Source organism: Engystomops pustulosus, chromosome 2, assembly GCF_040894005.1.
Source record: "Engystomops pustulosus chromosome 2, aEngPut4.maternal, whole genome shotgun sequence".
NCBI lineage: Eukaryota > Metazoa > Chordata > Amphibia > Anura > Leptodactylidae > Engystomops > Engystomops pustulosus.
In genome coordinates, this window is record NC_092412.1 from 71,267,343 (window position 1) to 71,286,217 (window position 18,875).

At 37.9% G+C, this 18,875-nt stretch overlaps 1 protein-coding gene across 4 annotated transcripts in view; it reads left to right on the forward strand.

Moving 5' to 3' along the window:
* The window catches only part of ENOX1 (ecto-NOX disulfide-thiol exchanger 1), a 355,077-nt gene that overhangs the window by 177,758 nt on the left and 158,444 nt on the right, over window positions 1-18,875 (forward strand). For 2 of the 4 annotated variants that reach the window (XM_072135263.1, XM_072135265.1), the window contains one exon: window positions 1,597-1,654. Coding sequence is in view for 2 of the 4 variants with exons in the window: in XM_072135262.1 (XP_071991363.1) it covers window positions 2,179-2,185 (7 nt within the window). In the remaining 2 variants the exon portion in view is untranslated. Of the gene's footprint in view, window positions 1-1,596; window positions 1,655-2,163; window positions 2,186-18,875 lie in introns of those variants that run through there. The other 2 variants (XM_072135262.1, XM_072135261.1) reach the window with 2 other exon arrangements.

An 18,875-nucleotide genomic window follows, 5' to 3' on the forward strand; every position in this document is an offset into this window, starting at 1 on the left:
ACCAGGATTTTATGGTTACCATAATTCTATGAATTTAAGGAAAAATCTTCAGAAATAAATTACTAACCTCACAATTTTTTTGGTATTGCAATTCACACAGCTCATTATTAGTACAGTGTATGGTTTGTCACAGCGTTATGAATGATGAGAGCTACTATGTATGACATTGATTTAAAATGGATCAGGTTAATTTTATAATAAAATAAGTAAATCATCCAGGAGATTACTGCACTCAAACATCAGATATACCAAAATCACTATGGATCTTGGTTTTCATTACTCATTGTAAGATTTTATATTTTCTCATGTAACATCATTTACTGAATGGCACAGCAATGGTGATGGAGCTTTTCTCTAAAGACCATGGTACAGTGTGTCCTTCCTTGTCTTTGCTCTTGGCTGGTCATTTCCAGATGTAGATGGGCCCAAAATATTCCTCATCAATTTCTAATAGTAGAGCTACTACATATAGTGTATGTGTTTTTTTTTCCACTTTTGAGTGACATGAACTGTTCTATAATATACAGACATTGAAGAAGATAAATAAAAGATACAGCATGGTGCAGAATATAATCAAGTTGCCCTGCTGTAGCTCTGGCTTTAGAACTATGTCTCTGTTTATGACTTAAATTTATAATAAAATTGCATAGATAATATTAGTTAATGAAATGTAAAGTTGCTTAAATAGTGATAGACCATTTAATAAAATCCCGGTGTGCTACAACTTCTATTTACAGAAGGTAAAATTGATACCCCTCCTGTTTCTGCTGTTTGGCCCGAGATGAGTGATTTAGATTTTTTCACTCATTCACGTGGGAAGATTGATTAAGCAGCGGCTGGTTATTGCTTTTGGCAGAGTTACAACTGCACCTCACATTTCATATCCTGTTACTGTGGTCAAAGGTTGCATTTGCTGGTGAAAAGAGACTGTATGCAGTTGTCCTCCAGTCATAGTCCATGGGCTTTGAATTGCTGTGACACATAGGTTTATAGGGGTTGGGTTAGAGGTGATCAGCATAGAGACCTTTCCAGAAGTTGGGCAGTAATCTGAAATCTTTAGCACTCCTCCAGTTATAAATAGGGGGCACCATGTGTTTCTTTTAAACCATTAGATTTACATCTTTGCAAACCAGAAGCCCTGACTAACTCTAAGTTTAATATCTAGAGAAAGGAGTAATCGCTTGATATATTGAATCACAGAGTTTGACATATAATTTCTATACTTTTGGTGTTAGTGTACCAAGATGCCGAAATGGCTACATGCATTGTGCAATGGAAGTGTGTGTATGAAGAATAGAAACATACTGTCTTTAGAAATCGTTGATAAAGCCTATTGTGTAACCGGTGTATTGTCTTTCAACAAGTAATACTAACGCTTGTAAATTTATTGGAATACCAGAGATATAAGGAGCTTAGAGGTTTTTTTTTTTCTGTTTTCCATATACAAAGCGTTTTGTAAGATTTTATTATATTAATTATGTGCTCTTTTCTTCTCTCCTTTTTTTTCAGTCCTTTAATCCCTTAATACATATGACTTCTACTAAAACCATTGCTTAATATATGGAAATAACATAGACATTGTTGTTTTTTTTTCAGCTTCCTTGACTTTACTTCAACTTGAAGAAAGGAATTTCACTTCTACGTACTTGCAGAGGTAAGTCATAAAGTGCGTTATGACTGTAGTTGACTATAATGTGTATACAGGTCATATTTTTATGTGTGACATTGTGAGTAGCTGCAGGATATTCTGCCTATAGTGTTGTGTGTGTGTCTGCATTTTACATGTATAGTGCCATAATTATGAATACTATGTTCCCAGGAGCAAAATTACAAAAGTATATTAATAATTGTTGCTATATTGCTGTTCAGTTTTCACATTACTGCTCTGTTATCTAAACCCCTTACTCTTTGTGAATTCTACAGTGAGTATTCATAAGGGTTTTTCCAATTTTCAGAGACAAGTCTGCCCTGATGTATATAGTGTTTTCCAAAGCATACCAATATAAAATGACAGTCTGGCGTGACAGATAGTTGAGATATGATGTCTGGTCTGATGGATAGCTTTGTTCAGCTCTGACATTCTCTTTTAACCAGGACTGCTCTGTGACTTTCAGCTCCCCTCTATAGACATCACAGCATTTGCAGCCTAAAACTATTCTGAGACCTGTTATTGCAGTTATGACTGGTAATGTATCTCATCTCAAAATATCGGCTCAAAATTATTTTTTCCCTTTTAAAAAGATAAGGGAAAACAAAAATGTGTTTGGAAAATTAAAAAGGAACATTAGAAACCCTAAACCTAAATTTCTGTTGAAGGTAAACAGAAAATTGGGGGACTTGACAATTTTTCTTCATACTGAAGCATTGCACAACAGGTTGGCTCCTGCTGGACCAATTATCTTAGTCTGACTGTTAGGAAGACGAGGGGAGGCATGACTGGTTCTAGGATTAACTGTTTTCTCTGCTTCCCAAGAAATCCACTGCTTGTCTATCTACTATGCTTTCCCTTTGCTATTACCTTCAATGGATATCTTTTACCCAGCAAAGTAACTCAAAACCTCAACAATGATATGAAATACAGGACTGTCCAAATATTTGTTATCTTCATACATCTCTGTCCTAGTCTCCTGACACCTCCCCAACTCTTCAGAAAAGCCTACAACTCCAAATTTAGTTTCAGGAGTTTTATATCGTTGCCTTATTCCCTGTAACATATCTTCAGCAAATCCACCATAGCTGTGTGTATATATATAGTATATATATATATAAATGGTAGGAATGATCAGACTCCCTTTGGTTAGAGGGGCTGCAAATACAGTAAAACCCCTTACCCTAGAACCAATATATAAAAACAAAACATAATGTGATTTTGTGTATTTGTTTTCACATTTTGGCTCTCATAGTTGAAGTCTACCTATGATGCCTCTCTCATCTTTTTCAGTGGGAGAACTTGCACAATTGGTGACTGACTATCCTTTTCCCCCCACTGTATATAATAAAAGAAGTGATATGTTTCATGTTTGTGGGAAGTGATAAGTGTTCCACATTAAAAGATTAGTAAGATTTTATTTCATTAGGCATTTTTAGAGTTTTAATTTCTTCAGTTACTATTTTTATCTTTAGAAAAATGTATTCTACGTATTTGATTATTGGTAATTGCAGTCAACAAATTATGAGCTTTTTGGACTCAATTATCACCTTTTTACTTCAAGCGGGAATGACTTCAGCGAGAACGTATCTAAACATATCAAAAATGATGTCCCCTGTGTGCTCTGTTCTGTCATCTCCAAGTTGGGAAACTGAATAGAAACAAATTGCAAACACTTATCCTGTTTGCAATTTGTCATACAAAGAAAGCTATGAAATTTATAATATTTATTGTTGTTCTAGAGATGCATGAGATAGATGTGGCTGTGACTCAATAGAAAACTCTAGCCTTGCATGAATCCCCTTCATAGTATTAAGGACAGAACAAGCAAAATTAACAAGCAGACTGTCCTGCTGTTCTGGCCTCTCTGTTTACTCCCGAAACTGCCGCAGTGATGCTGGTAGAATGGCTGCAAGCAATGGACATTACTGTTTCTTTTATTACTTGCTTATGTTACCCATGCATTTGCTATGTAACATTTTAGGGAATGCACTGATGGAAAAAGACTTCTTTGTCATTAGGCGTCTCACTCCATTTTAGATTTATATATTTACTAAAACTTTTGAAGAAAATTACAACTGGTTCCTATGTTTTTCCTAGGACTATAGATCATTGGTGTCTAAACTTTTGCCTTTTAGACTTGTGGTCATGTGGTATTACTGAATATCATGACTGTTATGCAGCATTGGTCCAAAGTGTCACAAAACTGACCGGACTGGGGAGTAGGAAAAGTATGTGATCAGGAACAAAGTGGCGGACAGACAATGTAGATTTCTATGGCCTTCTCTCCCAATATTTCCCCACTTTTTCAGAAAAACCTAGAACCTGGAATAACCATGCAGTTTTCATTATAAAAGGAGACAACGTAAACCAAGGAAGAGATTAAGGAATGGTTACAGGCCTACCTTCTGGCTTTATCTTTCAGCTTTAAAGGGAATCTGTCAAAGAATTCTCATAGCAAAAAGCGACACTGTATATGTCTCTTAAAACGTTAATCCACTATTCACATTATCTTGTGCGTATGGGATCCACCAGAAATTTTCAGTGTGGTAATGACATGGGGTAATTCTGAAGCTGCGGTGCTCTATCCTTCATGGATATCCTCAATCCTATATGGATTTATGTACAGATCTATATATCATAGAAAAAAGAAGTATTGAATGGCACTCGCCATTCTTCTAAAATCTTCCACTTTATTTCCTGAAATGCTCACATACATGCGTAAAAAAACATACATAAGGGAGGGAACTAGGAAAGCTGGTAGCCCATCGAGGTGACGGCCGCTTCACTCGTGCTTCATCCGGTCTCTGTGCTCACTGCCAAAACCAAAAACTTATATCTATCTTTAGATTCGAAGGTGTCACTATGTACGCCTTCAAACACTATTGGTTATACTCATAAAAAAATTTGGTTAAAGGGAACCCGTCACCTCAGACCTACTTATAAACTTATAAACCTAAGCTTATACCTTACACAATCCGGAAATTGTGTTTCAAAGATTCTATGCGGCTCCAGTAGGTTGCTGTCTTGATTTAAAAAAAAAAAAAAAAAAAAAGCACTTTTATTCCCCCTCTCTTTCTTAAGAGAGATCTAGCTTGCGTCACTTCGATGAAGTTTGAAATATAGTTTCAGTGCCAATAGACCCCCCCCCCTTCATAAGTGAACTGTGGCTTCGCGAATACCGTGAGGAGGCAATAGAGCTTGACTGCATCTATGAGCTCTCCTGCCTCCTTCTCTGGATCTCTGAAGAAAGAGTGAGAGAATACATTGGAGCCAGACAGCAACCTACTAAAGCAGTGATGGCGAACCTTTTAGAGACCAAGTGCCCAAACTACAACCAAACCCACTTATTTAAATGCAAAGTGCCAACATGGACATTTAATCAGTAACATGTTGCCACCTGTTTTGTCACCGCTTTTAATTGTATCAGAAAGGGGAGAAATTCACATTATCTTTGTAGCTTCCTTCCAGGGTCCCCTGAACAGAAAGAACTATGGGGCCCAGAGCAGGAGCTCCAATAATAACGCAGCCTTGTCTGGATCTCCTTGCTCCTCCTGTAGTCCCATGCAGCTAAAGATGTATAGCTTTAAAATAGCATTGATCACAGCACATCCTGTGTGGCCAGGGATGGCAGAGTCCTGTCTGGAAACTTTGTGCTAAGGTATTGACTTGGGTGCCAATACCCGTGCCATAGGTTCGCCACTACTGTACTAGAGCCACACTAGAATATTTAAAATTAAATTTCCGAGTTGCATAAGCCACTTGGGTGTGTTAAGTAGCTTTGAGGTGAAGGGGTCCCTTTAACATTATGAGGACAGAGAAATTGGCTCTGAAGTCTCCCCAAAAATATAGTTTAATGTAGTAAACATAAACATCATGAAGACAAGGGTAGAGCTTGTAAAAGAATTATAGTAATATGATGCTATATGATATATGATATAATCTATTATGATGCTTTGCTAAAAAAAAACAACACACACATTTTATATATTAATCAAAAAACCGGTGGCACACTAAAAATAGTGGAAAAAAAAGGAATTACTTTATTGCAGGAGTGCTACGTTTCAGCCCCCGAATCAGGAGTCTTTCTCAAGGCTAGAGAAAGGCTCCTGATTCAGTGGCTGAAATGTAGCACTCTTGGAATAAAGTAATTCTGTTTTTTTTCACTATTTTTGATGGGCCACGATTTTTTGATTAATGTATTTTAAGCATTTAACAAACCCAGAGGTAGAGTACCCACTTTATCCTAGACTGGTGGTGCTGAACTTTTTTTATTTTATATAAATATATATGTATATGTTCGTACAGATTTGCTCTTCTACATTAATCTGCATGACATTACCAACAGTCCTTGGCTTAATAATGTCATTTTTTAGCACACGGCTGACATTCAGTACGAGGCCATTGCACCACTTCTAACAGGATGAAGTCTCAGTTTTACTACTAGCTGCTGCTATGTAATACGGATAAAATGAAATGCTCACTTCTGCCTCTTAGGTTTTAAATCACTGTATTTGCACTTCCAATTTTGGTTTGCTGTCAAAGTTATAGGAATAATGATTTCATTTTTGAGGGCCATCATTCTGATAGGCCTTCATTTTAATAGTGTTGATAGATCTCCTGATATCTAGGGTAAAGCAATATTTGAAAGCATTCACATTTCCTAATCTATATGTGATGCAATAGTAGACACATTCTATTATGTGAGAGGTAATTATACTCATGATGGAGTAATCCAATAAAATGTTAGCAAGGTATGCTGATATTCACTAAGAAATATCAGTAGTTTCATATTATTCTCCATTTTACTGATCAGTCTAATGGATAAAACCATTGCTTTTTTAATGCTAGAATGTGCTAACCAACAGGAAGATAAGAATTGTCTCTTATGTTTCTGTCTTTTTTGAAACTGGAAAAAAAAATCTAAGTTTAAGGCTCAGTAAAACTTGAATACGTTGGCCGGAATTCAGAAAGTTTACCAGGGTAATTACAGTAGTCTAATAGGGTCACCCATATTGGACTTACCCTGGTAAACTTTCTCCTTCTGCCTGTAGGAACCACAGGTCACATGACCCAATGGAAGCCTATTTCCTGTGTATTTCCCCAGGCCAGGGGCTCATTACTGAATGCATACCCCTTGTGACCACCACTCTCATGTCTCTGGTTGGAGTTGATGTCCTTGGCATTCAGTAACAAGCTCACAGCCCTCTGACTCTTTAAGATAGAATTATTTAAAGTAAATCTACCATCAAAATCAACCATGGATAAACCAAGGGCACTAACTCATAGATCCAGTCATGGTGAATGTGGTAATCTTCATATATTTGTTATCCATGGTCTCCTTCCTAAAAGCAACTTACAAAATTATGCAAATGAGCCCAAAGAGTTCTGTATTACTAAAGCCCCTCCACGCTGTAGCTCCGTAGGATGTTACACTATGCAGAGAACTTACTCCCTGGTTGCTGAAACTTCCTCTGCTCTTGTGAGGGAAGTAGCAAGGTGGGAGGTGAGACATTGAATAGCATGTGAATCCAGAGCTCTGATAATCCCTGGATCTATGAGTTAGTGTCCCTGCTTGAATTTGATACAGATTTCCTGTACAGTTAAAAAAAAATTGTTCATAAAATTAGTTTCTGGGACATATGGATAAAGATTGATGTGACCGCTATGATATCAGCTTTCAATTGTTTTTGACCATACAACCTTTGATAGCAGGGAAATTGGTTTTCTGATAGCAAATGACTTTGGGAGTTTTAAGCATTCCAAAACTGGGGTTCAGCTTCTGAACAACAAGCAAGAATTTGGAAAATTGAGATTGCGACATTTGGAGTCGTTGAGGATTTTTCCCTCATACAGGATAATTAGTATTTGTGCCTTCCTTTGGATCCCCATTGTAGAACTGAAGGTTGGGCCGGACAGACTTATCAGCTATATATACCGTATACTTTATACCATTAATGGTGGTCCCTCAAGCTACAATATTCTTTGCTCTTATAAAACCATATTAAATTAACCATATTGGAACTTGTAGCCATAACCTCATGGAAACCTGAGTAACAATGTCAACCCATAATCAGAAAATATTTGTAAAACCTATAAAACTGTGGTTTTAAACCATTCTCTGTCCATGACAGCAGCTTCTTAAAAGTTGTCTAATGAAGTAACCCTTGCAATACCGGAGCTGCAGTGCTATATCGATCTTTAGAGACGAGCTACGAAGCAGAAGTCCATGCGCTTCAAGAATTTCATGCAAGTGGGAAGGGGGAGTGTGTTGTGGTTTTAATCTTTTCTGACATTCCATGTCATATCTGTAACACATAATTTTGTCTTATAAAAGCGTTGCATCGGCCTAGCTGCTCACCCTTCACTTTTGTATATTCAACACCTTATAACATGATGCAGAGGCTGGATCTTGGCAGAGCGTTAGCATGACTGGGTTTTGGATGAAGATGTTTGGATATAATTCATGTCCTTTTAGGAGGTTTTATGAGTATACATCTTCTTTCCATCCCGGGTGTGAATCATATGAATATCCATTACTTTTAGAGATTCTTCTGGGATCATGGCAGGACATCTGAGCTGCACTATTAGCCTTGTTTTCTCGCAGTTGTCTATAAGGAACATCTAAGTATGAAACATTTGGTAACATTGTGTGTCTCAGTAATAACAGACTGTGATGGATTATTGAGAGTACAAGCTATTCTGACACTCTTCTGTCATCATGAAGACCGCTCCTAAAATATGTATCTGCCTGAGCTTGTTCCGTGTTGACTTTCCAGGGCAGCGTCATGTACGTTACTTTTGTACAGTTTGGGTTAGATGCAACCTATTTCTTTTGGCAGCGACAAAGCCTAGACATAATATCTCTGCAGTCCTATGCCAAATAAACACATTGCTAAACAATCCTGATTTCACACTTGTTTACAGCACTATATTTTCTTCCCTGACTCCCAGCAATTAGTGGAGACATCTTCGTTATATAATTAGGCAGAATTCCCAATTTAACAAAACATTATATGAATCATGTCTAAATGCTGTTTGAAAGCCGAGTGATTTGTTTGGGGGGAAAGGGACATTTCACTCTTCATTTGTATAAAAAGACATGCATTTGCTTTAATTTTTTTTTAAAGAAAGGCACAAATCTTGTTTTCTGAAGTGATAACCCCCTCCCTCTTCCTGCAAATGTAGCGCTCTCTGCCTGCATGTACAGAAGATGTGGAAATGTATTCATATTTTCAGAGAAGTTACTGGTGTGTGACAGTACATGCAAATGCAAACAATGCACAACCACTGTCGTTTCACCTTGAAAAGGCTCCTGCAAACCTTTTATTCTTTCTGAGAGATTCTCATTTCCCAAAACAACCTGCCTGGCTTATGGCTTTACTGATACAGAATGTCAAATCTCGCCACCGCCTGATTATTTCTGGTTCATATACATAACTTGTTTTGTTATTGAGCTTTGCTGCATTTTTATATCAGCATTCGGGGTCATGGGTGAAGCTGGGTCACTGTATGACCACTGGCTGAATACTTTTATTGTTTATGCATTATTTATGTGGTGGTAAATTCCTCAGGACTTTGCACTGGATGTATTCCCTAACACTTGTCCCTGCAGTACTTGGCTGACAATCTAATTTTCTTCCGTCAATCTATCACTGTCAGAATGTTTTTTTGACTATGGGAGGAGGCACACATAATCATTGGGAGCTCATCAATCTCAGTGTTGCCAGGATTAATAGTAAGGGTTTTATAAGCGTTTTCTGTTTCAACTAAATTATCTTTATCTTACTATTCAGAATTGTTTTTATTCCATAGTGTATTCAGCTGTAGGGTTTTACTATATAAAATGCAGTGTACATGGCCTAAAATTATTTGGATAACTCTTGCGATGAATTGTCTTGTTCAATCCAGACACAATCATTTTTAGTAAGTGCATATATTCATTAAAACACACAAGAACTATTACAGGTCCATAATGGCCTCACTGAAGAGCTCGGTGACTTGACGTGGCACTATAATGCGGGCACCGTGTGCATGATTGAACTCATTCCATCAAATTCCCTCCAGGTAGAGCTGCCATATGGGACTGTACGTGTTATTGTTGTAAAGTCTAACGTCTGGAAGCTGTAACATCTCAGCTGCAAAGCAGAAGTTTAAATATGAAGCATAAAGCTTGTAAAGGTTGTCATTGATTTAGTTTAACACTTGCAAACAAGTTCCACACTGTACGTCGACTGTTTCTCATCATCTTTATGGACAGAGATGCTATGCAAAACTGTTATCAAGAGTTATAGAAGTATTTGACAGTCTTACTTGGAGCCTTCATTTGAGCACATTTAAAGCATCTTCTTGGAGGTAAAGACAGGCTTGAAGGGTTATTTTGGACCAAATATGTTTATAACATAGAATAGGTTCTAAATATCACAGCACCCCCATAGCTGTATTCAGCTACCAATGAACAGAGAATGGAACAGGAATTAAATTAATATTATTTACCGTATTATTAATTTAATGGAATGCAATGAGCACGCGAGGCCACTACACTTAGAATGGAACGCTTTTCTACCTTTTTACACCAATAAATCAATTTTGATGTACTTCTCAAATCTGTGTTCTCATAAAATGTTGCTTTCCCTATCTTCCTGTAGTGTCAGTTGTGTGACCATAGGCTATTTTAGTAAGTAGGCGAAACTGCGGCATTTATTAGTGACAGAAACTTAAAGGTGTTGTCCACTTTAAGCAAATATTTGATATGATTTGTGTAAGGAAAAGTTATACAATTTTTGTATCAATTCCTCACTGTTTTCTAGATCTCTGCTTGCTTTCCTGCTATAAAAGCTTCTATTTTTACTTCCAGTGGATAGAAATTTGTCCATGTGATGTGATGGACATGCATGTGCACGATCCGTTATTATCAGCTCCTATTACTCTCTGATGATAATAGTTTGTGCACCTGCATGTCCATCACATCACTATGGACTGATTTCTAGCCACTGAAAGTAACATAAAATTTTCCTATAACAAGACGGCAAGCAGAGATCTAAAAAACCGTAAGGAATTGATGCAGAAAGTATATTAGAAAATTGTACAACTTTTCCTTCCACAAACCATATCAAATATTTGCGCAAAGTCTATGCTGCAGCTAAGTTCTACATGAAAATGACTTGTGCATGTTCCCATTTGGGATGACTGCTGGTGCACATGTTGGTACCACTAAGCATGTGATATAATATCAACATATAATAATTTACATAAAGCATCTTCGGACAGTAAACATGCATATGTTACTAATGCTATGAAGGAGCCATTAAACATTTACACTTGTCTGGTGATTATTTTTTGTTTGCGAAAACTCCCTTTAAAAACCTCTTTCTCCCTCTGCTAAACCATCAAAGTTACGTGACATGTATTTTTATTAGATCAAAACAACAAATGAAGATAAACCCAATGTCACCAGAATTGAGAAGAGCTAAATGCACCCCTGTGCACTTAAACACTGAAAGAAGAATAGAAATGTAACCATAGTTGAAAATATTTAGCATTTTCCATTTTATTTCTAAGTACAGTAAACATAGCCAGACAAAAGATGTGAACTTATGTGTTACATTGTATGAAAAAATCTGTAATTTGCTTGTGTGCAGCAGAGCTGTAATTACACATTATGTAGAAATTGTTAGCAACTACAAACAACCCAAGATGTATTTGTTATTGCCAGACAGAACCACGCTTGAGGTCTTTTTGAATGTCAACAAAAGCAGCTCTGAAATGAGTTTGCAAACAGGATAATCCATCATTGATGGGTAATGTACTTTTGATGTGAAACAGAAAACAGTAGATGATAGACAAAAAGTTATTTGATGTTTGTTTCCATGCAGAACAGTAGAGCGATGTTTGTAGGGGAGAATACCCACATCAGGTTGTTTCTCGTTCTATTTTTTACAGAAACCACCTATGTATGTCTGTGTGTAACATGCAAGCACATTATGGTCCCATTTATTTATGTGGATACTGTATTTGCTATACCTCTGTGCGCCATGTGCATTAGGTCTGGCTCTGTGTAAGAAAATGCAGCCAATAGTGATTGTACAGAATAGCTTCCGAATAAATATTTAGTCGTAATATCATTTGTAAATTTCTATAGTTTTTCATAAGGCATCTGCTGGAAAACACAAATTTAAAATTCAATTTACAACTAAAAAAAAATAAAACTGCTTTTGCTCATTTAAGCTCTAAATTTAGCAATCGCTCCGAAGCTGGACTCATTTGTGATCTGTGTCTCCTGCATTAAATAAATGACCAATGCAGCCGCATTTTAATGTGATCTTCAGGAAGGGAAGAAAGAACTGATTTATTCACGATAGCAGCCAAAATAAATTGTTAGCAATTTCACCTGTACCTTTTATGCATGCAAAAAAAACAAACGGGCAATTCTGCAAATTGCTTGAAGCCAAGTCAGTAAATTGACAGGAAACATGGCAATTATAACAAATTGCAAAGCAAAAAAAAACATGTGAAAGAGTGGCTAGCTGCTTCACAGTCCTCCTACGTCAGATGCCGAAAAAACATTTTTAATTTACTGAAATAGTTGATGCAATTTATACTTTATATTGTGTTGTATCCTTTAAGTCTGCCTACAGATGTTATCAGTGTGAGTTCTTACAATTGTTTAGACCAATACACGTGAGCAGCCATTGGTCTTCACAAGGGACAAAATTAATCATTTCTAAGTTGTTTTTTAATCAACCCATGATCTAAAGTATAATTAATAAAATCATTAAATACACGAATGTGTGTCTCTTGTGCTTGATGGCTACACACATCTGTGAAAATTGATATTTGACTAAAGTTTTTTTTATGAATAAGAGACTGGGGGAGATATATAAATCTTTCTGCACCAGGAAGCTAGAGTATTTTTTTACCTGAAATGCTGTGTGTCACATTTATTGAAGGTCTGACTCCTCCGAAAAAGGGTGTAAAAAAAGGGTGTGACCACAGCAGAAAATTCAGTCCTTGCGCCGAATTATTCAGTGAGAAAGTGAGTATTTTGGGAGGACAGGTATCTGTCGTACAGGCAGTTTAAAGTATGTGGGGTAAAAGCCCTTCATTAAGGGTTAATAGAGACATGTGGTTAGCAGGAGTAATCTACAAAGGTGTCTATTCCCGGATAGGCCAACATAAACAATACAAAGTCCATACTGGGCCTGCTTGTTATGGAGTAGGGGTAGGCTGGTAGTGGGGTAGGCTACTCCTTTCAGGCTTTGGTCCTGGGTTTCTTTATAACACGCAGGACCGAGTCACAGAACTTGTTAGAGCCTGATATAGAATCCAGACCAGAAGCAGTAGAAAGGCACCGCCTGGAGATCTGAAGGCTGTGGGTCCTCCATACCTTGTTGGATGGAAGCGGGTGCCTGGCAGCCAGGTACTTGGATAGTTAGGCTCTGATACTGTAGTAGTCAGTGCCCAGCCAGGCAGGATTTGTTTTGTTAAGGCTGAATTTATGTTGTATCATTAAAGTGTGAATAAAACACTTAATTTTGGACTTTAAACCAGCGTGTGTCCCACTACCTATTGTCTGCCAGAGCTATTCCCCCCACACAATTGAATGGGACAAATTTTAATGAGTTGGCTACTAAGACCCGTTTTAATCAGCTGATCGACCTGGTTGCCACCAATCTAAAAGATAGTCAGACCGTGGTAGAGTCCTGGACCAACTGTTTTTATAACTACATTCAGAAAATGATGTATTTGTTTCCAAAATAGACATGATTAGACATCTTAAACATGATTAAGAATGACTCAAATATTCTTTGTACAGAAAGTTTCCGCAGAACATCTGCCGCCTAATAGTAATATTCATTGCTGCTGTCTCATTTGCCTGGGAGGAGAGCTGCAATGGTTAAGGACTATAACCTAGGGCCATCTAATACTATCCACGTAATACAGGAATTGCCAACCATGTAACTTCCCACATGGAAGCCTTATTTACTGAACTCTCCATAGTTTGTTTGCCTATCATCGTTCTCATGCAGCAGATAACAAAATCTGTACTTAATAACTACACTGAGCAAATACGATGTGCTCCACATGGCTGGCTAATATAATTTATCTCTGATTAAGCCTATTAAGTATCCGATCACTTTAGCGCCGTCGACTTTTTGCCAGCTATGAGCTTATTTGACTTGAGATATACGGAAAGTTAATAATGTGTGAAAGAGCACATAGTCTGGTTTAAAATGTTAATTTTTCAAAATGACTTGCTGGCTTAGAGCAGCTGTATTATATCCATTATTCTGCATATCAGTAGATTAGGATAAACATTGACATTGTATTGTGCGGCAGGTTTGCTGTGGTACTAATGCACACTACCTCAATAAATGAAACGCAAACAAGTCTTAAATGAAAAATGACATGTAGTGCTCAACGCACAGACCTCACTATGCTATAATTAACCGCATCCAGCAACACTAAAGTTGGGCCGCCGATACCTCCACATGATTAGGGTTCATTATCCTAGTAATGTTCATGTACTCCTAACTCTGGTGAAATATAGCATTTGTTAAACAGTTGCATAAACATTAGCACAAGTATATGTGACGGGGTTTATGCTGAGCTGTGGAGTTACTTAGCAAAGCATTCATCAAAATGCATTAATTCTGCTTCTGCTGCCAAAGTCTATGGAGACTGCTAAATTTGATGTTACTGTTTAAGAGATTGTTACGCCTATAAACACAGAATAAAAGCTTCTTCTCCAGAATGAATGAAGAAAAGGCTGTACAGTTATTTGGGTTGGCTATTTTATGTCATCCAATGGCATTTTGAAGTATAAAGTCACCTATACCCAGTTCTCATGCTACCTACCTCACAGTAACAAGACAAGGTAGAGGAGGCAACACCACGTGATGACTAATAAAGTTAATACATTTAATCATAAATTAGTTCCATGGAACTGGTAAAAGGGGTTTCCTAGAATTTCACTGGAAAACTGAAAATGAGATTGAGGATTTGTGTTCCCACTTAAAATCCAGTGATGGCCATCCCATCCAAAGTCTATGGGTGTGGTGAAGCCAGCCATGAACGCTACTCTTCAGTTTAAAAGAGACTGTATATCCTTACAAATTAGGGATAACAGTACAGGTGGTCCCCTACTTAAAAACACTTGACTTACAGATGACAAATGGTTACAAACAGCTATAACAGTTGTAAAAAGGTGTTTGCAATTAAGCTTTATTGTTACTCCTGGTTCTTATGACAACCCAACAATTTTTAAATCCGATTGTCACATAGACCAAAAAAAAATTTTGTCTGGAGATACAATTACAAAATATACAATTCCAAATTCCGTACAAATTCATTTTAAGAACAAACCTACAGAACTATCTTGTACGTAACCTGGGGACTGCCTGTACTTGTGATTTGAGGAGGACCCAATGGTGGAACAACTCAATCAATCGTATATGAGGCATGAAATTAGGTTAAATATTCTTTTTTAGAAACCATAACATTCACATGATTACTGGACACTTTAATGGGTGGCCAACTAAATTGAAAAAAACATGGTCAGTATATGGTGTAAACTAACAAAATACTGCTGGATCAGACGTGCAGCCCGGGAGGCCAGATTTCATCTGAAACTGCTGATGTCCTTCTAGTGTTCAGGTCAACACGGAGGCCATCTTCCACAATGACCTCAACACAATGTAAATGTCTTCCATCACTGGAATGGCACTCCGTCAAAAGAGCAATTAAGCCATAAATGTGTGTGTATATAGTAGTTTACCTTAAAACATATTCAATGTTGTTTGATTTTCTTGATTCCCTACAGTACATGCTTCAGCAAAGTAAGATGAACAGCATGAACTTATTACATTTATGTTTTCCAGACATCCCTTTTCCTTTAGATGCTTTTTCCTACATGCCAAAAATGTGGCATTTAAGCTAAGCACAAAAATGGTGGACAAATATTTTCTTGGGGCATTAAATTGAATATTTTTCCCATTTCATTGAATATCTAAAGAAATATACAGTTTATATGCATTTATATTCTGGTGTTTAAAAATGAGAAAAACTTGTTTATTCGTTCTGTAATTTCTATCCCATATGCAGATTGGGTTTTCTATAGCTTTTTTGTTTATATGGAAGCATGAAACAATGACCTGAACAGGTGTCAAAGGGACTAAGGAGCATTCTGTATTGGAGAGATTAATTATGTCCATCGTGATTGGTATACAACCCAGATGCTATGTCTCCAGTGGATATGATCCTATTTTGTGCCGCTGTTTAATTTTACTATTAATTCACAATCTGTATTTCCAGTGACTGCCTTTCCTTAATCTAAGTTTCTTTAATGTTAGACCTCAACACCTGTAATTGTTCTCATTCCAACAAATGTTCTGAAGCTCCCCTTTACCTGGAAGCCTTGTTGTGCGATAATAACCCTAGTCTTCAAGCTGAATATTATGCTGTAAAAATTAGCCAAGCGTGCACAAACATTACTCCGCTATCGGTATTTCTATCTAAAGTAGAAGCTCATTTCACATTCCCCTCTTTCAGTTTGATATGTGTTGCTAAAGGCATCAAAACCCAGAACGGTTAAAGTTTCTATTAATTATACATTTACAAATGGAACACAACAGTAGTAGCTCATTCTAATCATTTGCATTTTTATTAGCCATAGTACTTAGTTTTTGCTGGGATTTAGTCATTTGGTTTACAGCATGAGTTATTAACAGACAATAAAAGAGTTTTCCTTTGAATATCATGATGTATGAATCCATTATTCACGTTGTAGGGATATGGGCGAGAGTTGGGTAGGAAGAGATAAAGCCACTGAGTTTAAAGTGTATTCCTCTGCTATGGCTTGACATGTAGCATTGCCAGCCTCAGTATTTTAATATTGTTATGTACAACATGAACTTATAGTGCCGTCTGAAATATTTAATGGAGGAACTTGTCGGTTATTGCTGTATTTAACAACCGTTTTGCTCATAGGCTCACACTAATGTTCCTTACAGCCACAGGCAGAGATCATCTGGGAATCTTGAAGAAGCAAGTACTGCCATCATTTCTCTGAGATTGGTTTATTCTATGAGTGATTAAAGTGTTCTATATTTTTGTTGACCCTTTTCCGAATTATATATATTCTTCCTATAGCAAAGGGGTTGAGTATAGATTTAGTTTAAACCTGCATCTATTTCATCTTTTAATTTATGTTATTTACCACTGGATTTTAGCTTCTTTAACTTCTGAACTAATATTGGCAAGAAGTGTACCAGAATAAAAACTTCATTCAATATTTACAGCCGTATATGGGAAAAGAGCTGCTGCCTCAAGCTTAAAGAGGACCTGTCACCCTGGAAAACCCACCCACCAAATGTGCCCCCAATAATCCTCCCCCCCAACCCCTTTCTCCCTAGCCATTTTTATTTAAAATTTATGTGCAGTAAATTTATTTAAACCGATCCGACCTCTTACCAAATAAGAGGTCGGATCGTGTATCTGGTGTGCCGGCAGTCGGCGTTATTCATTAGGGGGCGTGCCGACACACCCACAGCACGCCCCCGCCAGCGGTCACATTGTACGAGATGTGCATCGCATTGCTGCCGGCTCTCCGTGCCCTTGTAAATAAGCCCGGCCCGGCCACAGCCGCTGACAGTGCGGCCCAGCCGGCAATGTGAGTCAGCCAGGTTGCGGCCGCTGTTAGTGCAATGCGGCCGCACCGCGGAGAGCCTGCAGCGATGCGATGCTCCCGGCTTCTCCTACAATGTGACCACTGGCGGGGGCGTGCTGGGGGTGTGTCGGCACACCCCCTAATGATAACGCTGACTGCCAGCCGACCTCTTATTTAGTAAGAGGTCGGATCGGTTTAAATACATTTACTGCACATAAATTTAAAATAAAAATGGCTAGGGAGAAAGGGGCTGGGAGAAGGATTATGGGGGGCACATTTGGTGGGTGGGTTTTCCAGGGTGACAGGTCCTCTTTAAATGTCCTTTGAAGGGATTGGTGACCGTGTGATTCATTATGTCTTCTTTGGGCACTTGTAATCATAGAGATGGGTCTTCTACTTGGCAGAATGAAGAGCTGATATTATTTAAAGAAAATGAACCTTATTCTATATAGATATAATACAGATATAAGAATATTACCACAGTCACAGTGCCTGGATCTGAGTAAGTGTCTGGTTTATCAGGCTTCATTCTGGTGGTAGATTTCCTTTAAATATACAAGTGATTTGAGCAAACCACAGAGCAATATATTATAGCCAGCATGCGGTATCTACTAAAATATTTGACTTTATGAAAGAAGAGAGGATGTTATGAGCTTATTAAAGGGGTATTCCCATGTTGAAAATTACTATTAAAATGTGTTTCAACCCTGGGAGATGCACCTTTTTGTAGAATGGAGGTCCACACAGAGTTGGCAGGAGCTGTGAATATGCTGTTCTCAACATTGACATCTGTGAGGGTTTCGAGAATATCTAAGGAGGCAAGCATAGCTATTTCTTCTCCATAGAAGTGGATGGAGAATAAGTCCTATACAGTTGGGGAAAAAAAGGGGTTTTCCCACGAAAGAAAATTCTCACATTACAATCCCCTAGTGATGTTAACACAATAAAGATAATTTTTAACTCTTTAACAATTTTACTCAATTTAATTGCCGCTTTATCTTCTATCACTCTTCCTGCTGCTCAGTGTAAAATCAGAGGGTGTGTGCAGTGCCTCTCTAAACAGACACATTACTGTATTATCCATCTAGTTCTGTGGGGTGACAATGTGGTTATATTATCAGGGGTACACTTTCATCTGACTGTACTAACACACTGACACATAGAGAGAGAGGAGACATATCAGAGATGCATGAGATGATTACACAGAGGCTGATAGACCATTACACTGTTACACTTTGGGCTCTGCTAAATGTCACAGATGTGACTGCTTCCCCCTGCCCCCGAATCACTTATCTCCTTGTAGCTTGTTGTTTGCAACCTCTCTCTGTAACAGCCTGTCAGCACATGGTAAGCAATCAGTGAGTGTCTGTGTTTTCCATGCAGGGGGCGTGGCTACTCAGCTCCACGATCTCATCCAAGATGGCTGCCAACCGACCCTAAGAGAAGTTGCAAGGTCTGGTCTAGGGGAAACTGATATTGTGTACAGCAGGGCTGATAGAGACAGGTTGGACTTACATCACTCCTCTAGAGGATATCTTCATGGAGGAATGGGCCAACATA